This window comes from Nomia melanderi, chromosome 9 (genome assembly GCF_051020985.1).
Source record: "Nomia melanderi isolate GNS246 chromosome 9, iyNomMela1, whole genome shotgun sequence".
Taxonomy (NCBI): Eukaryota; Metazoa; Arthropoda; class Insecta; order Hymenoptera; family Halictidae; genus Nomia; species Nomia melanderi.
In genome coordinates this window covers 16,719,283-16,742,238 of record NC_135007.1, presented here as the reverse complement: position 1 = coordinate 16,742,238, position 22,956 = coordinate 16,719,283, and the positions used below count along the sequence as shown (strand labels likewise).

Genomic DNA, 22,956 nt, shown 5'->3' with positions numbered 1-22,956 from the left:
ACTTATCGCCTCGGCGTTTCCCCGTTCTTTTTCCTTTTTCCGTTTATTAATTATTTGCCGAACGAGCGGCGTCGATTCGACTCGGCCGCGGATGCGCGACGCTTTGCTGCGGCAACAGTTTTCATCCCTGTATTCTTCTTCCTTTTCCGTTCGTTCGCTTAACACTTTCACTGCCAAGTAAACACTCGTCGAAACTCTTACGCGATCGAAATCATTCTCTTAATAAAGCTGAAACCAGAAAGTCGAGGTTCTTCGTTTTGTCACTAAGGAAATTAATGTTTAAGTAAATAATGGTGTCACTCGAATTCGGGTGACGTGGCAAAGTATTAAGGCAGCTATCTAATATCTTACTGATAATTATTAAATATCTACATAATAATTTCTACTCGTTATCTTTTCCTCATTTTTTCTCAATCTTCAATCGCGATACAAACTTTTCTCCCGCAAAAACTTGACCCATCGCGCTAGGACTTTAGGAGCACCCTGTACGCCATCCGCGACGGTACACATGTACGAAAACGGCGCAGATAGCAGCGGAACATTTTCTTCTCGTCGAGGGGAGACGGCCGGCGCGAATGCGAGGGAAGGTAACTCGATCGAAGTTTCCTGAATAACGCTCGACGACCGTTTTCGAGGAAAGTTTTCGCAGCCGGGGCTTCCCGGCGTCTCCCCCTCGGCCCGCCGGCGTCGCTTCAGACGACACGAAAGCGTAATTTCACTTGGAAACGTTTGCAAACAAGTTTACCGAGTCTCGAGGGCCGTAGACGCGTGTTCGCGTTCGACGCAGCTCTCCTATTAATCGCGCGCGATTAATCGGCGCGGCTAATTTCGCGGGGCCGACCTTGAATCGCTTGGAAATCTTCTTCGAAGCATGTCGGAGGCTTCCTTGGTGTTCGTCGGCGGGGTTGTTTTAACTCTGGATAACTGAACTTAAATCGGTGTCGCTCTGTGACTGAACATTCGACTCGTAGACTGCAAATTGAAAGCGTATATCTTGATATTTCTATTTGTTTCGAGCAAGGTAGCAAAATATAAGATGAATGTTACTAGTATTTAATGGAAAAGTATTAAAGCGTTCGAAAGTAACGTTCGCAATCTTGGCGTATCATAAAAGTGTGCTCCCCAATTAAAAACTGGCGACAGTGGTTCAGTTGACTATTCAAATGAATGTTTAGTCATCTAGGGTTAAAAGGAAGTATTTAATTAAAATATAATTCCTCGAGTGACAATTCTTTTCGTTCATGTTGAAAAATTAGAAGAGATTGTTCTGCTGATTTCGATCGCGAACGCAACTGAACAGAAATTCAGAGGTGCTGGATAGAAATCGAAGAATTCCCGAACTCGTCTACTGCAAGCCGTCTTGGGATCTTCGTCGTTCGTTAATTCTCAATCAAGCTAACGCATGCGGCAAGTCGATCGACTGTGATACGCACATGTGTCGTTAACAGCTATGTTTCTCTCTCTGTTACAGTGTGCGGGGATATTCACGGCCAGTTCTACGACCTGATGAAGTTATTCGAGGTGGGCGGACCACCCTCCTCGACGAAGTATCTCTTCCTGGGCGATTACGTGGACAGGGGTTATTTCAGTATCGAAGTGAGTACGAATTCCCTTGTTTCATCAATCGATCGTCTAACGAACAGTCCAACGATCGGAGGAAAATCGGGACCGCGTCGTTTTCGATACGCGAGACGGTCGAGTATTTCAACTGAAAAAGAGGTTCGACATTTTCGAAGAGTATTCGGTGTAGTTTCTTTAGAAAAGCAGCTCTCGTCGCGCTATAAAAATCCAAAGCGCGATCCGAAGGCGCAGAGTACGCGCGAGTCGAAGCGAGAGATCGTCTAGAGCGGAGAATCCCGAGCCCGCCTAATTACCGAGCCTACTAATTAGCGATCCTCTCGGTTAATCATCAATTAATATGCTCCCCGTTTATTTTGCGCCGCCAGCGAACCTTTGCAGCTCGGATCCCCGTGGGAAGCTCCCGAACTTCTCTGAACGTCTGCGAATCTTTGAGGTTCGACGCGTGTCCCAGTTTGTACGGGGTGTATTAAATAAACGTCGGATTGCGTTGAAGCGACAGATATGCAAGGGAAAATGCGCCGACACCTATGCGCGTAATTTCCTTTCAGCACTGAGCGTTATTAGACTTCAAAGAAATTATAGAAAATTCTAGAAACGTCACCTTAAACAGACGAAACCGTTTAAAAAATAAGGTAGCATATTATTCTTTCGAGATTCAAAACCGCCAGGCCGGAGAGGACAGAAAATACTGTCGCAAGACGTTTCCCTTTGCGCTCGACCTCCTCCAATCCTTTCAAAAACATTTCTACGTATAGCCGACATAAAGGGTGTCCAATAAATAATGTCGGAGTCAAGGAATGGCCTCTTTCATCCGGCGGAGAAAAATCCCGGCGCCCAAGCTAAAAGACCGATTCCCAGTTGAATCGGTTTCCCAGAGACGTGAAAGGGCGTTCTCGCGAATGAACACTCTCGAAAAGGCCGCGGCGCGCCGTTCACGGATCGAAAGGAGTTTACCGGGCGTTTCGAGATGATCCGTACGCGCGTACCGAGTCTCCTCGCGCGCCGGACGAAGGAAAGAGAGAGCCGGCCGGGCTGCTGCGAGCGATCGATACTCTCTATCCGCAATATGCTTCGCCGGATTCTTCGAGCCCGGTCCCTGGAACGATGGAGATAGAGAGCCAGCGAGCGGAGGCTGGCTACGAGACAAGGAAAACAGGAGTACAAGGCTAAGGAAAAGAAAAAGAGAGAGGAGATCAGTGGAAGAGAAACCAGAGAGGACGAAGAGACTGTTCAGAGGAAAAGAGAGGAGAAAGCAGAGTGGTTGAGAGATAAAGAGAGTTAAGGAGGAAAGAGAATCGGAAAGAGAGAAGTCGCTGGGATTTCTTGGCGGTACGTGCACGCATTCCGCGAGGATTTTCATTTCGCGAGGAAAACGGAAGCGGAGGACTGAATCCTGAAGAACCGAAGAGGACGGAGGGCTGGGTAGATGGGATTATGAGCGAATTGCGGCGGGAAACGGAGAGCCCGAGCGGAATGTTTAGATTACAAACATCGGCGACCGAACGGCGGAACGATAGGAAACGGTAGAATCGACTGGGAAAATAACAGGAACGTTTTAACTCTAGCCGGAAAATTGTTCTTTCTGCTTCCGTAGAACTTTTTGAGTTGTTACAACCGTCGGCTACTTGTTTGTATACGAGAAACGTGGTGCAGTTACATGTCAGGGGTTTTAGCGGAGAGAGAGGGACGGCTGGCTCTTCGGTAATCCGCGTTAAGCGGCCATACACATTTTCGGTATATACTGTTGTTTAGGATGGGTGCCCGTGAGGATTTTTTTACGTTACCTTGTGGTTTAATTAAATTCTACTTGAGGACCTTTTTCGGGAAATTTAGAGCTGGTTTTGTGGGATTTTTGGGGTTTTATTATTTAGACTTGAACCTTAAATTGGGTTTCTCTTACAGATTTCTTCCTCTCTTCTCGCGTCTTAGGTGATTTGTAGGTGACGGGAATCTGTGTTATTACTTGTGGTACTCAGGTGTGTTCCGAAGTTCGAAGGTACTTTAGGTTCCGGAGTAACGTAATACCAAGGCAATGGAGATGATGATGATGAATCCATCGGGTTTCTATGTTTGTGGAAGTGAAGTAAATTGGGTTCTTACCGCCCTGTAGGAGTGAACTTTGAAGTACACTTTGGGTTCGATAATTTCGAGGGCGGTGGGTAGAGCTCCATGTATACGTACCTCTGCGGAGTGCCACTTGTCTCTTGGAACATCGGAAGGGTTCAAGAAATCACATTTGATCGAGGAGGAGGAATTGAAGGTAAATCCGCATTCGAGTCGGAAAAAGCAGGGGAAATCATTCAAAGGAAAATTGGATAACCCAGAAAAAATTAATGAAAGGGGTACCAGTTGAAAAAATTGGTTAGTATGTGAGATGATGAAACAAACAAGGGAGGTTCTTTTCACTGGAGAGCAGGAAATTAATTGGGATAAAAAAACCGCAGCGTAATCAGTAATATTAGCCGGAACAAAAAGATCCCCGGAACGTGACGTAGGGTAAAAGTGAGGGAAAAAATGGATTGAATCGAGGAAACGGGGTTATATGACGTACGGGCAGGGACGGGGGAAATAAATTGGAGGCATTTCGTGAGTCCAAGGGGTTCGTCGCGCGTGTGTGTCCTCGTAAACCTTATTTCCGGGTGTTCCGTGGAGGCTTCGAAAGCCCCCTCAAGAAAATACACATTGTTTCCGGCTCGTTTTTAGCGATATTCGACCGCGGAATAATCCGTCGGAAACGATGATGCGATTATCGGGACGCGAGGGAACCATTTGATTCTCCACCAACGGGGCCTACTATTCGGAGGGTTTAGATCCGTGCTCGTGATCCCGGCGTTCCGAGAGGATGAGAGAAGCAGCGTAAAAGGGGAATAGAAGTTTATGGGAATTGCTCTCCCGATACTGTTCTCTGGTCGGTGTTCCCTTGCAAGGGTACCGTTGTCTATCTATCCCGATCAGTTCCGCGCACACTTTCCCTTAACCGGCTTCTGCGGTGGTCCGCAAGCTTCCCTGCCCCCTTCGAATGATCGTTATCGCGTTTCGCCAGCGGTTCCATCTCCATCGACTTCGAAAATCGCCGTTGATCGTCGCCTTCTCGCCTCCGGCGATCCTCGCCGCGCTTGTTCGTCGCAAAGACAGCCGACGACAACGATGCCCAGCGTTCCCTTCGATCGGCGCGCGGAAAACGAGCTCGCCGGTCGTCGGGAGCGTTCAAACATCACGTCGGGAACGCAATCGCTGGGGGGCCGCGGCTCACGTGACTGTCACGTTGCGCACACACGGGCCACTCATCGCAAACACGCGCGGAACTCGACGTTTCTGAACAAACTTGCGCGTACGCGATTAGTTTCTCGCCGATATTCGAGGCACGTTAAACAATTCCGCTAAATGTCACCGTGGTGTAACCGGATACCACGCCGGGCCGGAGCTGCTCGCAACTCTTCCGATATTAGTTTGTCTTTCGAACCGACGCGATGGCCGAAACTGTTTGATCGGGCCGCAGCAACTAAATCGATGACAACATTGCCGGCTAAATAACAGCCGCGAACGAGCAACGAAAATAAAATAATCTATGTGGTGTTCGTAATCGATCGTGTGTTCCTGGATTCGTAAAACTTTCCATTGTTTCCCTATCCAATTGATTAATCTCGCGCGTAGAACAGATGCGATAGTTTCACGTCATATTCCTTATCTCCGATTCCTCTAACCGTCATCCCAACTTCTTAGTTCAACAAATAAATACTTAACGCTGTGAATTCGTTTCAAAAGCTACGAAAACTACAAATATAATTCGTCTGTCGAATCACTTGACAATTTCTCCCTTTTCCATCCAAGCAACTCGCGTCCCTGTATTCGCACCGATCGCAGCGTTAATTTTAGCGACGCCGAAGGTAAAAAAAGCGGAACCTTGAACCAAGCGCAGCCAGCTCTGCAGCCCCTAATGAGGCTGGATCGAAGAAGCCCGCGACGACCGTCGATCGGTCGCGCGCTCCGCTCGATCGGGGAACTTTTCCACGGCGATTCGGCTGCGTTAATTGCTCGGCCGCTAATTGACCACGCCCACAGGCCTCGGAGACGGAGTGTCTGTCGGCCGCGTCGGCTGAATTTTTAATTAAAACAAATGAGCCCCGCTCGTCCGGCGAGAATCTGGCGCGATGACTAACGCCACCCACGATGATGATGGCGGACGACGCGACGACCGGTCTGCCAAGACGATAAATCAGCCGCGGCTAAGCGGCACCGTGACTCTTGGCCCCGAACGACCGTCCGGTCGCTCGCCCCCCGCCCCCCGCTCCCGGAAATTCCTCGCGGACAGGTGAACAGGTGCGCGAAACAATCGGCCGCCGGCCAATAAAACGTAAATGGACTATCGCGCGACGGCCAGCCGGCGATAACGCGTAATAGAGACGCGGATAACCGAGCCGCGCGTGCATAATCCCGGCGCAAACGGACAATGGCTGGCACGGCCGGCCATCAGCTTTCAGATTTCTATTAATCAACCGAGCCGTTCGGGGACAATCGGGCCGACTGTGGCTTCCGGGCGCTGTTGTTCGTCTCCTGGACGGACAAAGACGCGCGGGACTGGTTAAACGAGTCGGCGTTCGTTGCTCCGTTTGGTTTGATCACCGAATTGGGATGATCTTTTCCGTCTGTTTCGGTATGATTGTTTTCGGGTGTGTTCGTTGATTGGACCGACGTGGCCGATTCCGGGGATTTTGTTGTTGAATATCGAAATGAAATCGTTCCCACACATCGTATGTTATTTCGGCTTAATACCATTGACGATTTCATTGGTGTTTCATTAGGAAACGATAGATATATTCAGAACTTTCGATTACAAAGGGTTTTTTCACGCTAGATTTACGGATACTTGTCCTTCACTTTATTCTATCGTTCCTAGGAGACTACATGTTTGTTTAGATCGCTGAAATTAGTATTTCAAGATCAAAGTCAGCTGAAACTGTCGGCAAATAATGTTTAAAAGATTCAGTATCCGTCAAGTTCACGGGTTCCATGAATCTAGAGTAAAATTAGTTCTTAAACCACGTCGTCTACGCGTCATCGAAAAGCGTCGAACGTTTCCAACGGAGAACTTTCGAGTGCAAAGGGTCAACCGCGGCTGACAACGCCAGGAGATCTTCTTAAGCAAGACAGATAAAGGAAGAGCAAGGTTCTGACCGTTGGAATTACAGTAATTCACCGAACGCGATCGTCCAGCGGCCAATAAAACGAATACGTTCCCACAGAGGCGACGGCAGCGGAGCGAGGGGGGAACAATGGCGGTGTTTCTCGCTGCCGCATCGCGTTCGCGGCCACTTACGCGCATTAATACCGCACACGTGATAGCCCCGCATTCGAAACAAACCGTTAATGTACATACAATGAATAAAAGATGCGAGCCTCTCTCCCTACCACCTGCTCGTCTCCCATTCAATATCGATTCGACGGCCGCGGCCAACTTTCCAACGATTGTTTACCGCCGTGCGCCCCGACTGCGCACTTTTCGCGAACAGATCGTCGCCGCGTATTTGTTCCGCGTCGTCCCCGCGCTTCTTAATACATAATTACGCGTGGAAATTAAAAGCGAGCCAACAATTGTGCCCGCGTTGAAACGTCGGGGAATATAAATGCGACGGATGACAGCGGTTCTTGGGAAACCGCGTTGCCCGTTATTCAGCCTTCAGTCTGAACGCGTTGGAAGGCTGATCCGTTCGGCTGGCTACAAATTTCGCAAGATTGTAACGTACAATTGGTTTCTGGCTATAATTTATAGGAAAATTTAGAACCGCCGGCGGTACGCCTCGGCGGATTCAGTGTTCGCGAGAGAGAAATTGGAGAAGTTTTGATTGATCGTAGCGTTTGACTCGATCCTCTTGCGTCTAACAGGTTGCACGCCGATTTCGTGACGAACGAACGCGGAAACCTTGGACGCGAGATTTTCTGAAAATCGCGAGGAAATTGGTCGAATCACGACGGAATTCGGCTTCGCCCTGCCAAGATCGTCAGCTCCGTTGAAGGGGGTCGCAAACAGAGGACATATTTCGAACGGTGCGTCTCGCGGCGGGCGAGAAGATTAATCGCGCGACGTCCGATCGCGTTGAAACGTGGACGCCTTTGTCCCGCGACGATGCACGCCAGTTTCGTTGATTCTGTCGTCTCGGCCGGCAGCTGCCATTAATTAACCGCGCCGCGGTATCGCGGGGACGACAGTGATGTATGTTAAGTACGATGCCCGGATCTCGCGGAGGAAAGATCGTACGTTCCCTCCGTTGCGATTTCCATAGGGGAATATTATAATTCTATCGTAACGCTAGGTCTATTGTTAAACACGCTATCAGTACCTCGATCTCTTGTTAGCATTTATTATCTCCATCCTAACAGAACGAATGAACTAGGCGTCTGCTATTATTAGTCGACAGAATTTGGAGCTCGTTGCGTCGTTATAGATTGAAGTCGAACGCCAAACGACACGTGTAACGAAATGCGATACAACTGAACGACCAACGATCAGACTCAGTCGAGAGTCTCGTTGAAACTCGCAATTGTCTAACGGTCTCGTTGACAAAAACAGCCATTCAACACTCGCGCCCGACGTCGAGGTTCACGAGAGGATTTTATTCTCCAGACGACGCGCGAATAAATTACAGGCGACGAGAGCAGCGAGACCGAGCGGACAAACAACGCGGACACCGATTCGCCGTAACGGTAACTCGCGCGCGTTCGGTTTCGCCGCGCGGAAATCTATAAAAAGGCGAATTTCCCGGCAGGGAAAAAGGACCGGGCCGCGTTTCGCGCCACGTTTCCGCGATAAGGCTCATAAACGGCGGATTTCTCTGCAGCCGGCGTTTCTGATTGTTTATTCCATTTGCCGCGACAAAGGGTACTCCTCTTGACACTGGAAATATCGGGCACGGGAACGGACCGGTCTCCGGTGGCCCGTGGAAATTTCAGAATCGCGTTTGTCGCAAGTTCGCGCGACTTTTATTGGAAATAGATTAATCAGGTTTCCGCCGCGAGCGAGCTGTGTTTTTCTTTAGCCCGGTCGCGGAATGGAGTTTTTATTCTGTTAAAGGTAACCTCGTTTGCCGGAGCACCGTTTAAAATAACGAAGTTATCGCTTCGGGTCCTCCGTAGAATCTCGCAAGGATACGTGCTCCCCTATTTTTCAGCCGTGTCCCCGGCGTTCCACGATTGAAAATACTAAACAAAGCGACCGTGTTTCTCTGTTGCAGTGCGTATTGTACCTGTGGGCGCTGAAACTGTGCCATCCAAACACACTGTTCCTCCTCAGAGGTAACCACGAGTGCCGTCATCTCACGGAATACTTCACATTTAAGCAAGAGTGTAAGTAGCTTGCGCCGTTACCAGCTCCGATACATTTCCCCGGAGGATCGCACACTTTTTCTCCGGCTTGCGATCCCATCGTTGCCTCGAAAATCTGCTCGGTTCGGAATTTCAAGCATTCGTCTCGTTCAACTGTTACTTATCCGAACGATGATTAACACGAATGAACTTTCAGCTGCATGCCTAGTTTAATTAGAGAAATCAAAATCGTAAGACGCAGCACAGTTGGATCTGTTAATTGGCGAATTAATTCGTGAAACTTCGTTTGTATCGAACAAAGCACCGCGGCCCGAGTTTATCGGACGATTTACCGTATAAGAAGTTAATGCGAGCAGCGGTCGTGATATTTTAATAAAATTCCCATGCGGCGACGTTCCACGGTTTTTTTTCCGCCGGCAAACAATGAACTTCCATCGATTTCCGATGGCCCGCTACTTTTCGGCGACTCGAAGCGCAAAATTTCCAGACTGCCGTGTTCTCCTCGGTGTCCCGGCCGCGCCGAGAAATGGGACAGCGCGGAATTCCCGCGGAATGTTCGGAGTTCCGAGCTCGTGTTCAATATTTCGCGTACACTCGAGCCGGATTGGAAGTCTGTCCCGGGCTGATTATTCCGTCGCGTCGCGAGTGGACTGCGGATTTTTCGAATGTTGACTCCCGGCTGGAATTTAGCTTTCCTATTGAACGCTCCGTCGAGGACCGAATCGAATGGAAACGCACGTTAATTATTTGTAGTTCGACTTTATTTGGCGATTCGATCGGCAAGCATTGCTCGTTACTTACTTTTCTCTCGTATACTGACTACAAAAATGTATATCCGTGTTACTATTGCTGCGCAGATAGCTAGCCGTTCATTATAGAAATCCGAGTACTATGAAAATTCAATATTGACGACTGCAATATAATGTTTCCCTTCGATAAATATCGAGCATCGAGTATTTGACTTTATTAAATTATATTTGCCGTTGATAACTCAATATTGCTCGACGGAATATTAAGTCTTAAATCCTCTGTTCCGATACTTGTATTTCTGTTAAAGCAGCGAAGTATCAGAACAGAGGATTTAACGAGACTTAATATTCCGTCGAGCAATATTGAATTGTCAACGGCAAATATAATTTAATAAAGTCAAATATTGATTGATCACCCATTTCTAACTTTCAACGTTTCGTATCTCAAAGAAAATTAGACTACATCCACGTGTGTTAAAATCGTACCGTCCAGTGTATCAATTTGATTTTCGTTTCGTAAAGAAGATAAGATAATATTGAAGATCGCCACTGAAATATACGTCACTGAACATATTAATATTCGCTCGCGATCTGTCGTCTACTCGGCGCTAACAGCCTTGCGAAGATGTCTGGCGGTCGAATCGGGAGCCGGCGCTCGGTACGTTTGAATAATTCGCGTAACACGGTGTCCAGCACAGCCGGCCGTCGCATTTTCAATCATTAATCCCGGCACTCGGAGGAACGCCGCTGGTCCCGGCCGCCGTCAAAGGGGACGAGGATTTTAATTGCGTCCCTACGGCGATCCCAATTTACAATCGAGTTTACACTTAGCCCGATTTCACGCTCGAGGGAGGACGAATTATGGCGCGGACACTCGTCGTCTCGGTTTAACGGGCCACCTCTTTATCGTCGATTAATGCGCGCCGGGACGCGTTAGCCCGAAAGAGGCTGCGTTTCGTCGCGTACTGTTTATACGTGCGTGCTTTCATTCGTGCAAGCCCTTAACGTTTCGCTTCATAGAAAAGAAAGTACTGTTCGTTCTGCGATTAACTTTGCAAAACGTACGCGAATTTCGTAGAACTAGATTCACCCTTCACGATCGAAGGTTCTTTGAAATACAAACCTTCAGACAGAGTTCAATTATATATCAATTGCTTGGATAATAGAAAAAGAATCTACGTACTGATCTGTTTGAGTAATTCATTTGTCAACTTCGTCTTCCAAATATGAAAATTCCACCTCGATGAGGTGGAAATGATAAAATCGAGTATATAAAGAACCGATCGAATACTTAGATATTAACGTTAGAGAACCTTTAGAAATTCCAAATTGAACGAATTGGATTTAAGCGTCTGTTTTAAAACTCGGTATGAAAATCTGCAAAAAGTAGAGATTCGAAGCGCTTCCGGTAGATTTTCCTTGGGACAGTAGGAAATTACATAGACGAGGGTTTCGGAATGAGTACTCGAGTACCCGGTTGCCAATATTAGAGTGAAATAACGCGTGCCCGGAATCGAGTCGCAGAGGTTCGATCCGCAAACGGTTCTGGCAAGGCTGAAAGGGGTTCCCCCGATCGAGTGGACCGACTTGGCCAGGAATTCCATCCAGATCCGGGGTCCCGGAGGGTCCGCGCTCGAATCGCCGATATCTCGAGGAGGTCTGCGTGGCGCAGTCGAGCCGGCCCCGCGGAAAACCGTATCGATCCTGGAAAATTCTCCGATACTGGGTCAAGCCGCGTGTATTTACGAGGCTGCCGTTAACCCGGCGCGCGCCCACCGCGACCTTACGCTCATGATTCCAACGTCGTTTCCGTTCGTCTGCCTCCGAACCGTCATCCCCTGCGGAATGCTTCGGATCTATAGCTAGAAAAGTGTGTTTAGATCTCTCTACATGGGTGTACCGAGGAATCTCGATTTTCCCTGCTTCTTAGAGGAAGAGGCTATTGATCCTAGAATTGACGTTCGCTTATTTCAATCTTGGAATTCGTAGCTTCAAAAGTACCGAAATCAACGCGAATGTTTATTGAAGAATGCTTGCAAAATCTAAATAAGTGAAGTTGACGCAATCCAGCGTTGACCTGTTCTTCGCATCTGTTTGCTGATTATCTCAATTTTGATATCACAGTGAATCTATATATACAAGTCTACTATTCCTATTAGTAATCGGAAGTCATGAAACCGGTTCCACGCTTCCGTTGAATGATTGCTAAGCTCAAGCGTGTTCCCAACGAACCACGGTCCCTCGAATGTCTAATCGAACGTTTATTCGCGCAACGTTCGCGCAACGAGCGAGAAACTCCGCAGAAAGAAGCCGACTCCTTGGTCCGAAAGAGGAAGCGAGGCAGGCGCCGGCTTTCGGTTTCGGCCGGCGATCGATTAATCCTCCCTCGTTTCGCGGCCGATGTTTTTCGCCGGGCGAGGCGAGCCGCGTGGGGAACAATCGTTTTTGGCGAGCCGTGTCGCTCCGCAGCGACACGCTGACCCTCTGGCCGGCGGCCAGCGGCTCCCCAGGCTTGCCAGGAGTCCTACGAATAATGCGTGCCCGGTGCTTGATGCCGCGGCGGCCGCGAAACCGAGCCCGAGCACCGAGATTCGAGACGGTTTCGTCGAAACACGAGAACCCCGGTGAAGCGCGTCCGCGATAAATAACGCGGCGAACCTCCGTATCCGCTTTGGTCCTCCTCCGCCGCCGCCGCCGCCGCGCGAGTTCCACCGTGAAATAGACGCCACTTTGCGGGAAAAATTGTTAATCATTTCGGAACGCGCGCTTCCTCGGTTCCCGCGGAACCGGTGAAATACGGCGACCGCTTCGCGGGAGAAATTGTTCGCCATTTGGAAATACATATTTCCTCGGGCATCGCGGGAAGAGTATTGTTTCGAAGAAATTACTTGATAGAAGTTCCTTTCTCTTCGCTGAAAGAAGTTAAATCCCTTTGTCCCGGGATAATTCTGTTGTCAGGTTTTAAACGTCGATTAGACCGGGTAGTTATTCGAATCGTTGGAACGCGAGCCGCGCGAAGCCATTGTAACGCGTGCTGGAAGGAATTTCCTCCGCCGAGAGGCCGAGTCCCGCGCTTTCGAGTTTCTTTGAATATTAATCAACCGCTTGAAGGTGGATTTTTTAACGGAGCGCGCGGCAATTGCTCGCCAGCCGAGGCACAGAGGCTTTCGTTAGTCCTTTGTAATGGGATTATGTGTTCCGGAAACTTTCTGTTGACAGAGGAGAAACGAAGCTACGCGAAAAATCCCTTGGCCGCCGTCTTAGACGCGTTCCCGGTGCCTTTATTAAAGAGCCGAGAGGCCGGCCCCGGTGTTTATTAATTGCAAAGGCACGCTGGCTCGAAAAGTTCAGCGAAGCATTAGGAAACCTTCCAAGCAAGGTCGAGGCGCATGTTCTCCCGAGAGGTCTCGAGGTGACAGGTTCGACCGGCAATCTGTCCGTCGGGCGAATCTTCGGGCTGCTCGACCAGCGTGCCCGCGTTTTATTGACAGGAAATTCTTCTTGCTCGCCGTTGCTCGGAAGTCCGAGGGCTGTAGCTCGATGGCCGCCACGGCAAACAACACTTTGTCATTCCAGCTTGCCCACTCGACGATCGAGATAAGATTCCCTCGAGATACGCCGAATGATTCTCCCAACTGTAGACTTGTTTAGCGAGTTTCTGATTGTTTATAGGGACCAACTAACTAATCGACAGTAAAGATTCATAGGGATTTGAAAGGAAATCGGATATAGATCAGGATTGTCAGGACACGAAGAAATTCGACGGAAATTCCGAACGATCGGAGCTCGGCGAAAGCCCTATCCTCCGGCGAAAGCCCTATCCACCTAACTTCCCGAATCCACGCGAAGACGAACAGGATTCCGGTTAAAGTTCGACGATCCTCGTACAGTTAGAGTCTCGCAAAATGAAACCGGGCAAGAATCGAAGCCACGGGAAAAGAGGAATCGAAGAAACACGCGGGAGAAGGGACACGACAGCGGTATTTGCGCATGTCCCGCGGACGATTCGTTTCCTCCGGGGAAACCTATCGAACGATCCCGACTTTGTTCCCCGGACAACCGTCCGGACACTATTCCACGTCCGCTCGGACTCCGGTTGAGAAATGCCGGGCGATTTTTACCGTGTCGATAGCAATGCCCGCGACCGAGGCAAGAAACCCGACGGGTTTCTTTTCTGCGGCCGGCGACGAGCGTGGCGTCCTGTTTGTCACGGAAGTCTGCGACTGATCCGCGAATGGAAAAGCATTTCGCCGACTCTTCCAAAGCGCATTCGAGTGTCCCCGACACGGCACGAATTCATGGCAACGGATCGACTCGAGATTTTCTAAATGCCGCGCGATTCCGCGGCCCGAATACTTTTGCCCGCTCGCTTTATGCGGCTACCGGTGGCGATAAATGAGCCAGAAGCTAATGCGGTTCAGTCTGGGGAAGAAAAGTTTAGAGAATTCGTGCTTTGGCTTCTGAAATGATTATGCAACGTGTTGTAAGTTCGGAATATATGAGAGTAAGAATATGTTTCGGAAGCTATAAGGCTTTATGATTTAGAAACAACGAAGAGTGGGTCCTTTATTAAGTAGAAAATATATTATTTATTCCGTTGAGATTTGAAAAATTAGAGAAGTAAAAATCGACTTCGCCACGTTGGCTTCTGAGCGACGCAGATGTTAAGCGCCGCAACTGTTCCCTCGGCGAGCGTACCTTCGTGTTTATCGATACGTTATTAGGCACGTTATAATTGAGTTACGGATAATGAATCGCGTTTACGCGTGTTTCCGGTTGTGCGTCAAATTTCATCCAATTTCGAATCGTTTGATATTGATACAGCAATTGCGTTAACGGTCTACGAGGATTGCAGATGGAAATTATAATGACTATTCGTATACTAATCAAATTAATGATTATACATCACAATAATTCAGCTACCAGGCCTCTCGCAAAGATCCCAGATACCCCTGAAATTTCGTACAATCCAAATCAACGGATAACGGTATCTCGTAGGAGTATCTAGTAAGTAGAAACAGCGAGCAACGATCAGACAGATTATCCATTATAAACCCGCCGTTGCGTTTCCTGCGCGATGGAGAAGCCAGCGGAAAATAAAGATCACCTTCGACATGGAAAATCCTGAAATCTCCGATACAATCACCTGTTTCTCCGCGTTGCCCTCGACTGGATGACCGAGTAATGCATTTTCCATCGATAAAACGGGAAGGAAAAATTCTACTGCTCGTACCGCGCGACAGCGAACGCTCGTATTTCACGGAACGAGCGAAGGGGATGGTTCTCCGTTTCGCAGAGACCGTGTTTTTATTTTTTCCCCTCTCTCTCTCTCTTTCTCCCTCCGTTCTCGTCTCTTTTCAGGCCCGCTTCTTCCTTTTTTCCGGACGAAGCATTCCTCGATAGAGGGATTTATTATTCTCGGCGGACACGGGCCACGCACGCGAAATGATCCCGGCATTCCCCGTTCTTTTTACGAGGCTCTCGCGCGTACACGGTCACTATTCCTGACGGTCTGCCTCGCAGCGCTTCTTCATGGCCCTCCGGAGTCCTTTTCCACCCCTTTATCCATTCTCCGCCCTCCGTATAGCCGCCGGAAAGGACACCGACCATTTCTTTGATCCCCGTAACCGTCCGCGACGAGATTTTTTTTAATAATATATACAGGTGATCTGTTTGATGTCTTCATTTCTTTTATGGCCCTTTAAAGCGCTTTCCACGGTAATAAATGGAGGAATCGGTTCAATAAACTGCACGGAAGAATTTCTTCGTATTTCCTATGAAACGCTGCACTATTCAGCGGTCTTTGATAAATTGCTCCTATTTTCATAGGGAATATATATGTTCCACGGTGTATAGAGGACTCGCGAGGTTCCAGTTGAATCGAGAAGTAATTTTACAGGAGAAAATAAGCCGAATATAACTCTCAACGGACGTATTTCGAGTTGACTTACCGCGAAATACCGTAACGTAGATAACAAGGACAAAGAACTTGACAGAAATTACCTAGCGTAGTACTCAACGTGTTAATTGTAAATATTACAATAGGGATGGAAACGATCAAATGACTTCTATCAAGGGTTAAGCCCTTGGCATACCATTTAATCTGGACCATAATTACGACGACCGATATCTCACTCGTGTCTTCACTCGATATTTGGTCCAAAATTCTTACCACGAGTCGAACTCGTTAAAGTACGGCAAATGCTTCGTTTCGGAAACGATTCCGTCACTACCGATTGAAAACGGAAAGTCCCCAGAATTCCCGGCAGCCAACGATCCAACGATGTTCGCGTGAAATCAGCTTCGTCCCGCCGAAACGAATAATCCAGCTCGGATGTACCCTCTTCCAGGGATCGGCAGGCGTCAGTCGTAGCCGGGTGTCGCGTTACCGAGCCCCGGAATCCCATCCGAGCGGAAAACGATCGAGGATCGCGTTTAAGGAGAATTATCCCCGCGTAGCGTGGCAGCCGGCTGTCTCGGGGACGCGGGAACTAAATTGGCCGAGCCAGCGAGCCGCGGGGCGAGAAGCCCGGGCATCGGAAGCGAGTAAAAAGCCCGCCGAAAGACGGCTTTGTTCGCGGGCAATAACGCCGGGAACGACGGCTCGCCGACCGTGGACCGCGATAAAAGAAACAAAGCGTGGAGCCGGTCGGATGGAGCTTGTCGCCCACCAACTTTCCCCTTTCTCCCTCTTCCACGTCGCTCTTCCTCTTTCTCCGCTTCTCTTTCCGTTTCTAGCTCACCAGCTCGGTGTCCGACTTTCTTTGTCTCTTCTCTGTTTCCCCTGCTTCTACACGTTCTTTTGCTTCGTGCTTTCTCTGCGCTTCTTCTGTTCCTCATGTTCTGGAAACCTCTTTTCCCTTGGTTCTACAAATTCCATTGCTTCGTTGCGTTTCTGTGCTTCTTCTGTTTTTCATGTTCTCGAAATCTGTTTCCCCTTGCTTCTACAAATTCTTTGCTTCGTTGCGTTTCTGTGTTTTTCCTGTTCCTCATGTTCTCGAAACCTCTGTTCTGTGATCCATGCTCTGGATTGTTCCATATTTCTTGCTTTGTTCTATATTTCTTCCACTGTCTCTCTCGTGGGATTCTACAGCTTTTCCTGTGTTCCTCTGTTTTCGTTATTCGGTACTTCTCCCTCTTCCTTCGCCTTGTGTTCTACAATTTCTCTGTTTCTCTTTCCGCTCCCCTGCTGTATGGTACACAGCGCCACTTCCAATCCACGGTTTTAACACAGGGTTCACTGGGCGAGTCATTTTGACCTATTTCAAACTTGGCGAGGGAAATTACGGAAATTGTTTACATTCTTTTATTGCCAGTTGTTCTGACTTTTATTTATACATATCGCAGTTTCCTTTGTAAGATCATTGTGTGTTACGTCGTGTGGTTTTGTTCTCGGGTGAAGTTGACCCAAATATGGAAACGTCGGTGAACGTAATGATAATTCTCTGTATTCGTGTCGCTTCTTCTCGACGCGAAATTAGAGTGATCGCAAGAACGACGAGAAAAATTATGTGGACGATTCTAGAGGAAGTGGGGAGGACGCTCGGTTGTCTAATAACTCTGGCGCTTCTGATTTCAGGTAAAATAAAATACTCGGAGAGGGTATACGACGCGTGCATGGACGCCTTTGACTGTCTGCCTCTTGCCGCCCTCATGAACCAACAGTTCCTCTGCGTGCACGGTGGCCTCTCGCCGGAAATTCACAATTTAGAAGATATTCGCAAAGTGAGTACCCTATTTGCTCAGTAATTTCCCTTACATTTACATAGGTTAATTATCTTATGAACAACGGCGGCCGACGATAAGTGGGAAAGAACTTGCCAACCTAACCTACGTCTTTGAAACAAGATTCCATAGAGCAAAATACACAAAACGGGAAAAATATATTATTAAGCCATTCGATTGAATTGCATTATTATTCTTGCACGTTCATGTAGCCGAATGTCCCTAGGTAGCGTTACTTATAATATAGAAATGTTTCCAAACAATCGTCTCTTAATCGAATGAACTACAGTAATCTGATTTGGTTGGGGGTCACCGGTGACCCCCATGGCATTCGACGTGTTAAGTCGATTTATCGATATCCCCTGATTTTCGTCGATTCCGATGGAACAAACTCCCCGCGGAATGCCATCTTCGAGATAAATCGCACGAAGCGCGGAGCAAATGAAGCGAAGTCGAATGCGAGCTCCCTTGAAATATTCATCGCGATCCATTTCGCATCCCGCCCCATTGTTTCGTTCGACGGAGGTCGAGCGTTTCCCCGTTCCCGGCGGAATGGCGTTCGTGCCCGCGACGGTTTCCGAGTCGAGCGTGTCGCGGCGGGGAAGACGCGCGGAATCCGAGGCGGAATGCCCCGTGGAAGTCTCTCGTGTTTCGGCGCCGTTGCGGAACACGTTCCCGCAAGCTGCAACGCGGTCCTAACGAAATTCAGCCCCCACCCTTCTTTCCGTGCTTTCGTCCGGATGGAATTCCGCGCGGTGCTTTCCCAAAGGGATTTCCTCGGCGTACGAACTCCCCCGGAAATTGATCCTTTGAGGGATGGAACGCGGCCGAATCGTGTGTCGGAATTCTTTATCCGCGGATCGATGGGATCGAGTCTGCCAGACGCTGCAACACTTTTGGGCGAATAATAATCTCGGCTGCGGCTGCTTTCGCTCCAAGTTTCGCGCGTGTTTAACCCCTTATGTCGGGAATACTTTCGTAACCGAGTCGAATGGAATCGTTTCACCTAGCCTTGCCCTGTGAATGTTTTCCTAGCCGAGTTGGATAGAATAAGTTATCGTTATTTATTTATTAGGAACTATGAAGAATCTCGCGTGCTCTTTTGGTCCATGATTGAATCGTTGTCTCGTTAGAATCAACTCGTTAGTGTGACATCCAGAGAAAAAGTTGCAAGCTCCTTTAGAACGCGGATTAACAATTGAGAAAATTAATGTTTTAACTTCTGAGACTATTGTATAACATATTTGGAAGCTGCTTTCTGACCTAGAAAGCGAACCGAGCGAATCCTTGAGTAACTAAAGAGAATATTAATTATTCCATTGAAACTTACAAACATCAGGAGATATCACCAAATCGATTTAAGCGTATTTCTTTGATCGACTCAGTTAACCCTTTGAACTCTAGGCTCCAATATTGCACCAGGAATAACATTATATATTCGAATGAATCTTAAAGAAACTACCCTATACTTATTAGATTTCTCACACGTCCAAATTTCGTACTAAGAAGGAGAATAAAAGATCTAAAGAATGTTATAGCATTTTCCATTTTCGATAGGGATACTATAAGAATTAGTCGCAGTTGCTGATAGATTGCAAAACCATCTGGAGTGCCAAATGTTAATAATCTCGAGTCTCGAAGAACGAGACCCCTCGCAAAGGTCCGCGATCCATCAGCCAAACGGCTGCAACGCTCATCGGCGATGATCTGTGCCCTCTTCCCTTTCTATTATTCATCGAACGATACGTATCATCGACTTGGATTCGTTCCTAGCGAAACACCCTTGAAATATTCATACATTAATAGAAAAGCGGAGGTAAAAGGACGCGCGTACGGGGCTCCGGTTTTATGGACTTTTGCGTCTCAAAGGGGCGACTTATCTCCATATCAAACGTCCCGGGCGGCGTGCCCGATGGAATCGCGGGGCGAGCCGTGGAATTCCTTGGCCCTTTCGCTCGCCATCGGAATCCCCGATTCGCGGCGCTAATTTCGACGTCGCGCGATAAATATTGAAGGAGCTCAGCCGCGCCGTTGCGATCCCCTTTGTCGGCGGCCGACGAGGAATCATGGTAATTAATTGGACTATCGATTACCCTCGTTCGCAATCGGCGTTCGACGATCCCCGCTTGAATTCGAGCCTGAAATCGCTCGTTCGTTCGGATCTCCAACCGATGCTCGTCTGTGTCTCTCGTTCTCTTGTTTTGTCAAGGTTCCTCGTCCTTTCGGTGGTTTCAACCTTGCTACGACGAAATTAGAGCAGTATACCTCTGACCCGCAAGGTTTCACTATGTCCGATGTATCACAGATGTAGCACTGGGATTTGAGACTGATAGAATCCACTATGCGATGTAGAATAGACTATAACATGCGCGATTATCGATGACAGAAATAATTGATCCATCAAAGTACCGTTCGAAAAGATGACACAGAAACCACAGTAGCTTAAATACCATTCTTACCGAATTAATGGCGTTCTTGAGAACAATAGGAAGAGAAGGATTTGAATGGAAGAAAGATCGGTAGTAAACGTGAAAGCGAGAAAGGTGGATGGTAAGAGGGTAAAGACTCAAAGGAATGACACGGAGATAGAAAGGAACCACGACTGAAGACGACAATGATGGATGAAATAAAGGAACGGGACAAAAAGAGAAAATGGACGGAAGGAAAGAAGAGAAGGCCGAGCGGGAAGAAGAAGGAAAAGATGGAGACGAGAAGGGTGTGCATGTGTCCCGGCGGATCACGAGGTATTTCTCCCGGGGGAACGCGAGAATAGTTAACCCTCTTGTCCCGGCCGGTTCCTTGGCCGCCGCCGCTCCCCTTTTCAGCCGCGACGATCGCGGGAGAAGAAACAAAAGCCCGGGAACTGGGTGAAGTTCGACGAGTCGGAAATATTCGCGCGGGTATTCCGCGATAATTTGCATCGGCCCGTTATCGGTCGTTCCTCTTCCATTCAATCGCAGGCCTCGATATTTTAATAGTCCCGACGCGCGCGCGCTCGCTCCATCGAATCCTCCTCTTTCTCCTCCCGACGAGAACACAGGCTCGTCGCTCGCGTTTCCCCGCCAGAATTATGCGGAGAAGAAAGACGCTCGGGTCGTACTTCTGCTTTCGTATAATGCCGCCGCTTTTACGGGAGCTCCCGATTCTCCCGTGGAAAATACGGATTTCGGGTAACGGGTAATTTAAGAACGGAAGCTTGCGAGCTCGATCGAACTGCGGAGAGCTCAGTGTTAACCCCTTGGCTACCGCTGGCGCCTAAAGAGACATTCGGTTAGGTGAACTGCTGGCCATAGACGGCTATAATATACTATCGACGATAATTGCGGAGCTTAAATCTGACGTAATTGAATTCTAACCCAACAAGTACACCTTCCGTTGTATATATAAATGTGAATATTTTATGATTTAATTCAGTTCAAGTCAAACTGATTCATTGACGCAACGTTCTGCGTAGCCAAAGAAGTTGCAATTTGAAATAGTCAAGAATAAATATACCGATGAACATGTATGTGGAACATTTTCGGGAAAATCGGTTAGAAAGCAGTCTCGAATTTCGAAGCGCGTTATCGGAATACGTTCCGTCTCTCCGTTCTCTCCGCTGATCAAGATCGAAGCTGTACGAGTACGTGTCCGCGGATCAATTTCCCCAGTCGGTTGTCTAGAAACGGAAGCTCCAATACGCGGAATTCCGGCGAGCGTCGCGGCTAGTCGGACGAGAGAGGATCGTTTATTCGGTATCGGGGAGATCGCGGCGGTCCGGCGGAGGAAGAAAGTGTCCGCGGGAAATATGCTGGATATTCCGGCGACAGTGGGGGCGTCGACCATGCAATATTTATCAGAGCCCCATAGATCCGCTTCCCCCGGCCTCTGTTATGTATTATTCCGTGTGCTTCTATGTAAAAGACGGGTTTTGCGACCGCGGGTAAGCGATATGAATACCAAATGCCGGCCCGGGAATACAACGGACACCCTCTTCTTCCGCGTTCGCATGCCGACCTGCGGGAACCGATTCTGTTTCTCCTTCCTCGATCGACTAGAAGCCGGCCGATTAGCTCGATCGAACGAATCGAACGACGGACTTTTGCGAATCAAGCATTTTTAAATGGCCGATGTTTCCGTCGAGGAATGATCTAATACTCTGGAAGATTTGGAGTGAAGGTTTCGTTGAACAGTCTTCAAGGATCGAGAAAGAAGAAATTGGATATTAACCCTTTGCACTCGGATGTTTACTAGAAATATTTAACATTCCTTTACGAAGACGATGTTTGAGACTAATTCGAAGAGAAATCACCAGTACATTGAAGAACGCTGTTTTATTCCAATGTTTCACGTATCGCATTATACAAAGTTTAACATTAAATATCACATTCTATAATTTTACTATGTCAAATCAAGTGACTGACACCTCTCGAGTGCAAAGGGTTCAGAGTTTGTTGGTTTCAAGAGATTGCATTTCGAAGCAACAAATAGATCTTCGAAGCGATTGCAATTCAGAAATGAAGCCTAGAGAGGAAACGAGGTAACAGTTGCTGAACTTCGGCAATTCTCGAAGGAAGATCGTTGGGTGTCGCGACTGTAAGCAAGCTGAAGCAGGAAGAGGACACTGACGCATCTTCGTTTCCTCGACGACACTCGACTAGTCCAATTTCCAGCGAGGCAGCATCCTTTTGAAGCTTAACCGTGCGAGTGCCTCGAGTCGTTGCGAAAATAAAAGATTCTAAATAGCACTAGGCAGCTAGTGAAGACAGACAATTCAGAAGAACGCGAATAAACGAACCGAATTCGATCGTACGATCCATACAGAAGCTAACACTTTCAGGCGAAGCAACGAAGAAACGCGAAAGTCCGTGTTACAAGGCGCAATTCGCGCAAGAACGAGTTGTCGCCAGATCCGCCGCAAAGTCCCATCATTCCGTGGCAGGAATTTCGAATGGAGGCCACGGCGAGAACGCGTCTTCCGCGTTTCCACGCCGAATTTCGAGGTTTCGAGGGGTTCGCGAAAATGAAGCGGTCCAATTAGCGGCGGTAATCGGGAAGACCCGGCTAATTTACAGAGCCCTCGTGTCTCGGCGAACTCGATCGCTCCTCCGGGGTGTCTGTTTTTCGGGGGCGGGGCGCCTGGAAAAACATGGCGCCGTTTTAGCGGGCGAATCAGCGCCGGAAGATTCGTGGGACCTTCTTCTGCGGAGACGCCGCTCGTTGGACCAGCGATAATTCTGTTTGCTGGGACACTGGCTGCCTTGCGGATAGATTGGTGGACTGGAGTTCGGCTCTAGGTATTACTTAATGGGAGAACTTCGGGCTAAGAGGAATTTGCTCTTGAACGGACGCCTCGGAATGGAGCAGCGCGAACGTCATAACGAAGAAAACTTGTGGCGTGCCTTATACCGACAGCCTGTGATTCCAGAATCGTTGAAGAATGGAGACAGTGACAGGACGAGGAAGACGGAATAGAATTCTTGCACCGTGTTTCTCGTGTAGCAATCATTTGTTCTTCGCCCTGGCGCAAGTAGTATGAGAGAGTGTTTAGTCAGACATCCCGCGTTCGACTTCTACGAGTGATCTCGTTTATTTCAAGTGT

The 22,956-nt window shown here is 48.4% G+C and overlaps 1 protein-coding gene across 6 annotated transcripts in view; it reads left to right on the top strand.

Moving 5' to 3' along the window:
- LOC116432529 (uncharacterized) overlaps window positions 1-22,956 on the top strand; it is a 106,374-nt gene that overhangs the window by 36,712 nt on the left and 46,706 nt on the right. For all 6 annotated transcript variants that reach the window (XM_031989601.2, XM_031989603.2, XM_031989605.2 and 3 more), the window contains 3 exons: window positions 1,472-1,596; window positions 8,811-8,922; window positions 17,230-17,375. In XM_031989601.2, coding sequence (XP_031845461.1) covers window positions 1,472-1,596; window positions 8,811-8,922; window positions 17,230-17,375 — 383 coding nt within the window. The remainder of the gene's footprint in view (window positions 1-1,471; window positions 1,597-8,810; window positions 8,923-17,229; window positions 17,376-22,956) is intronic.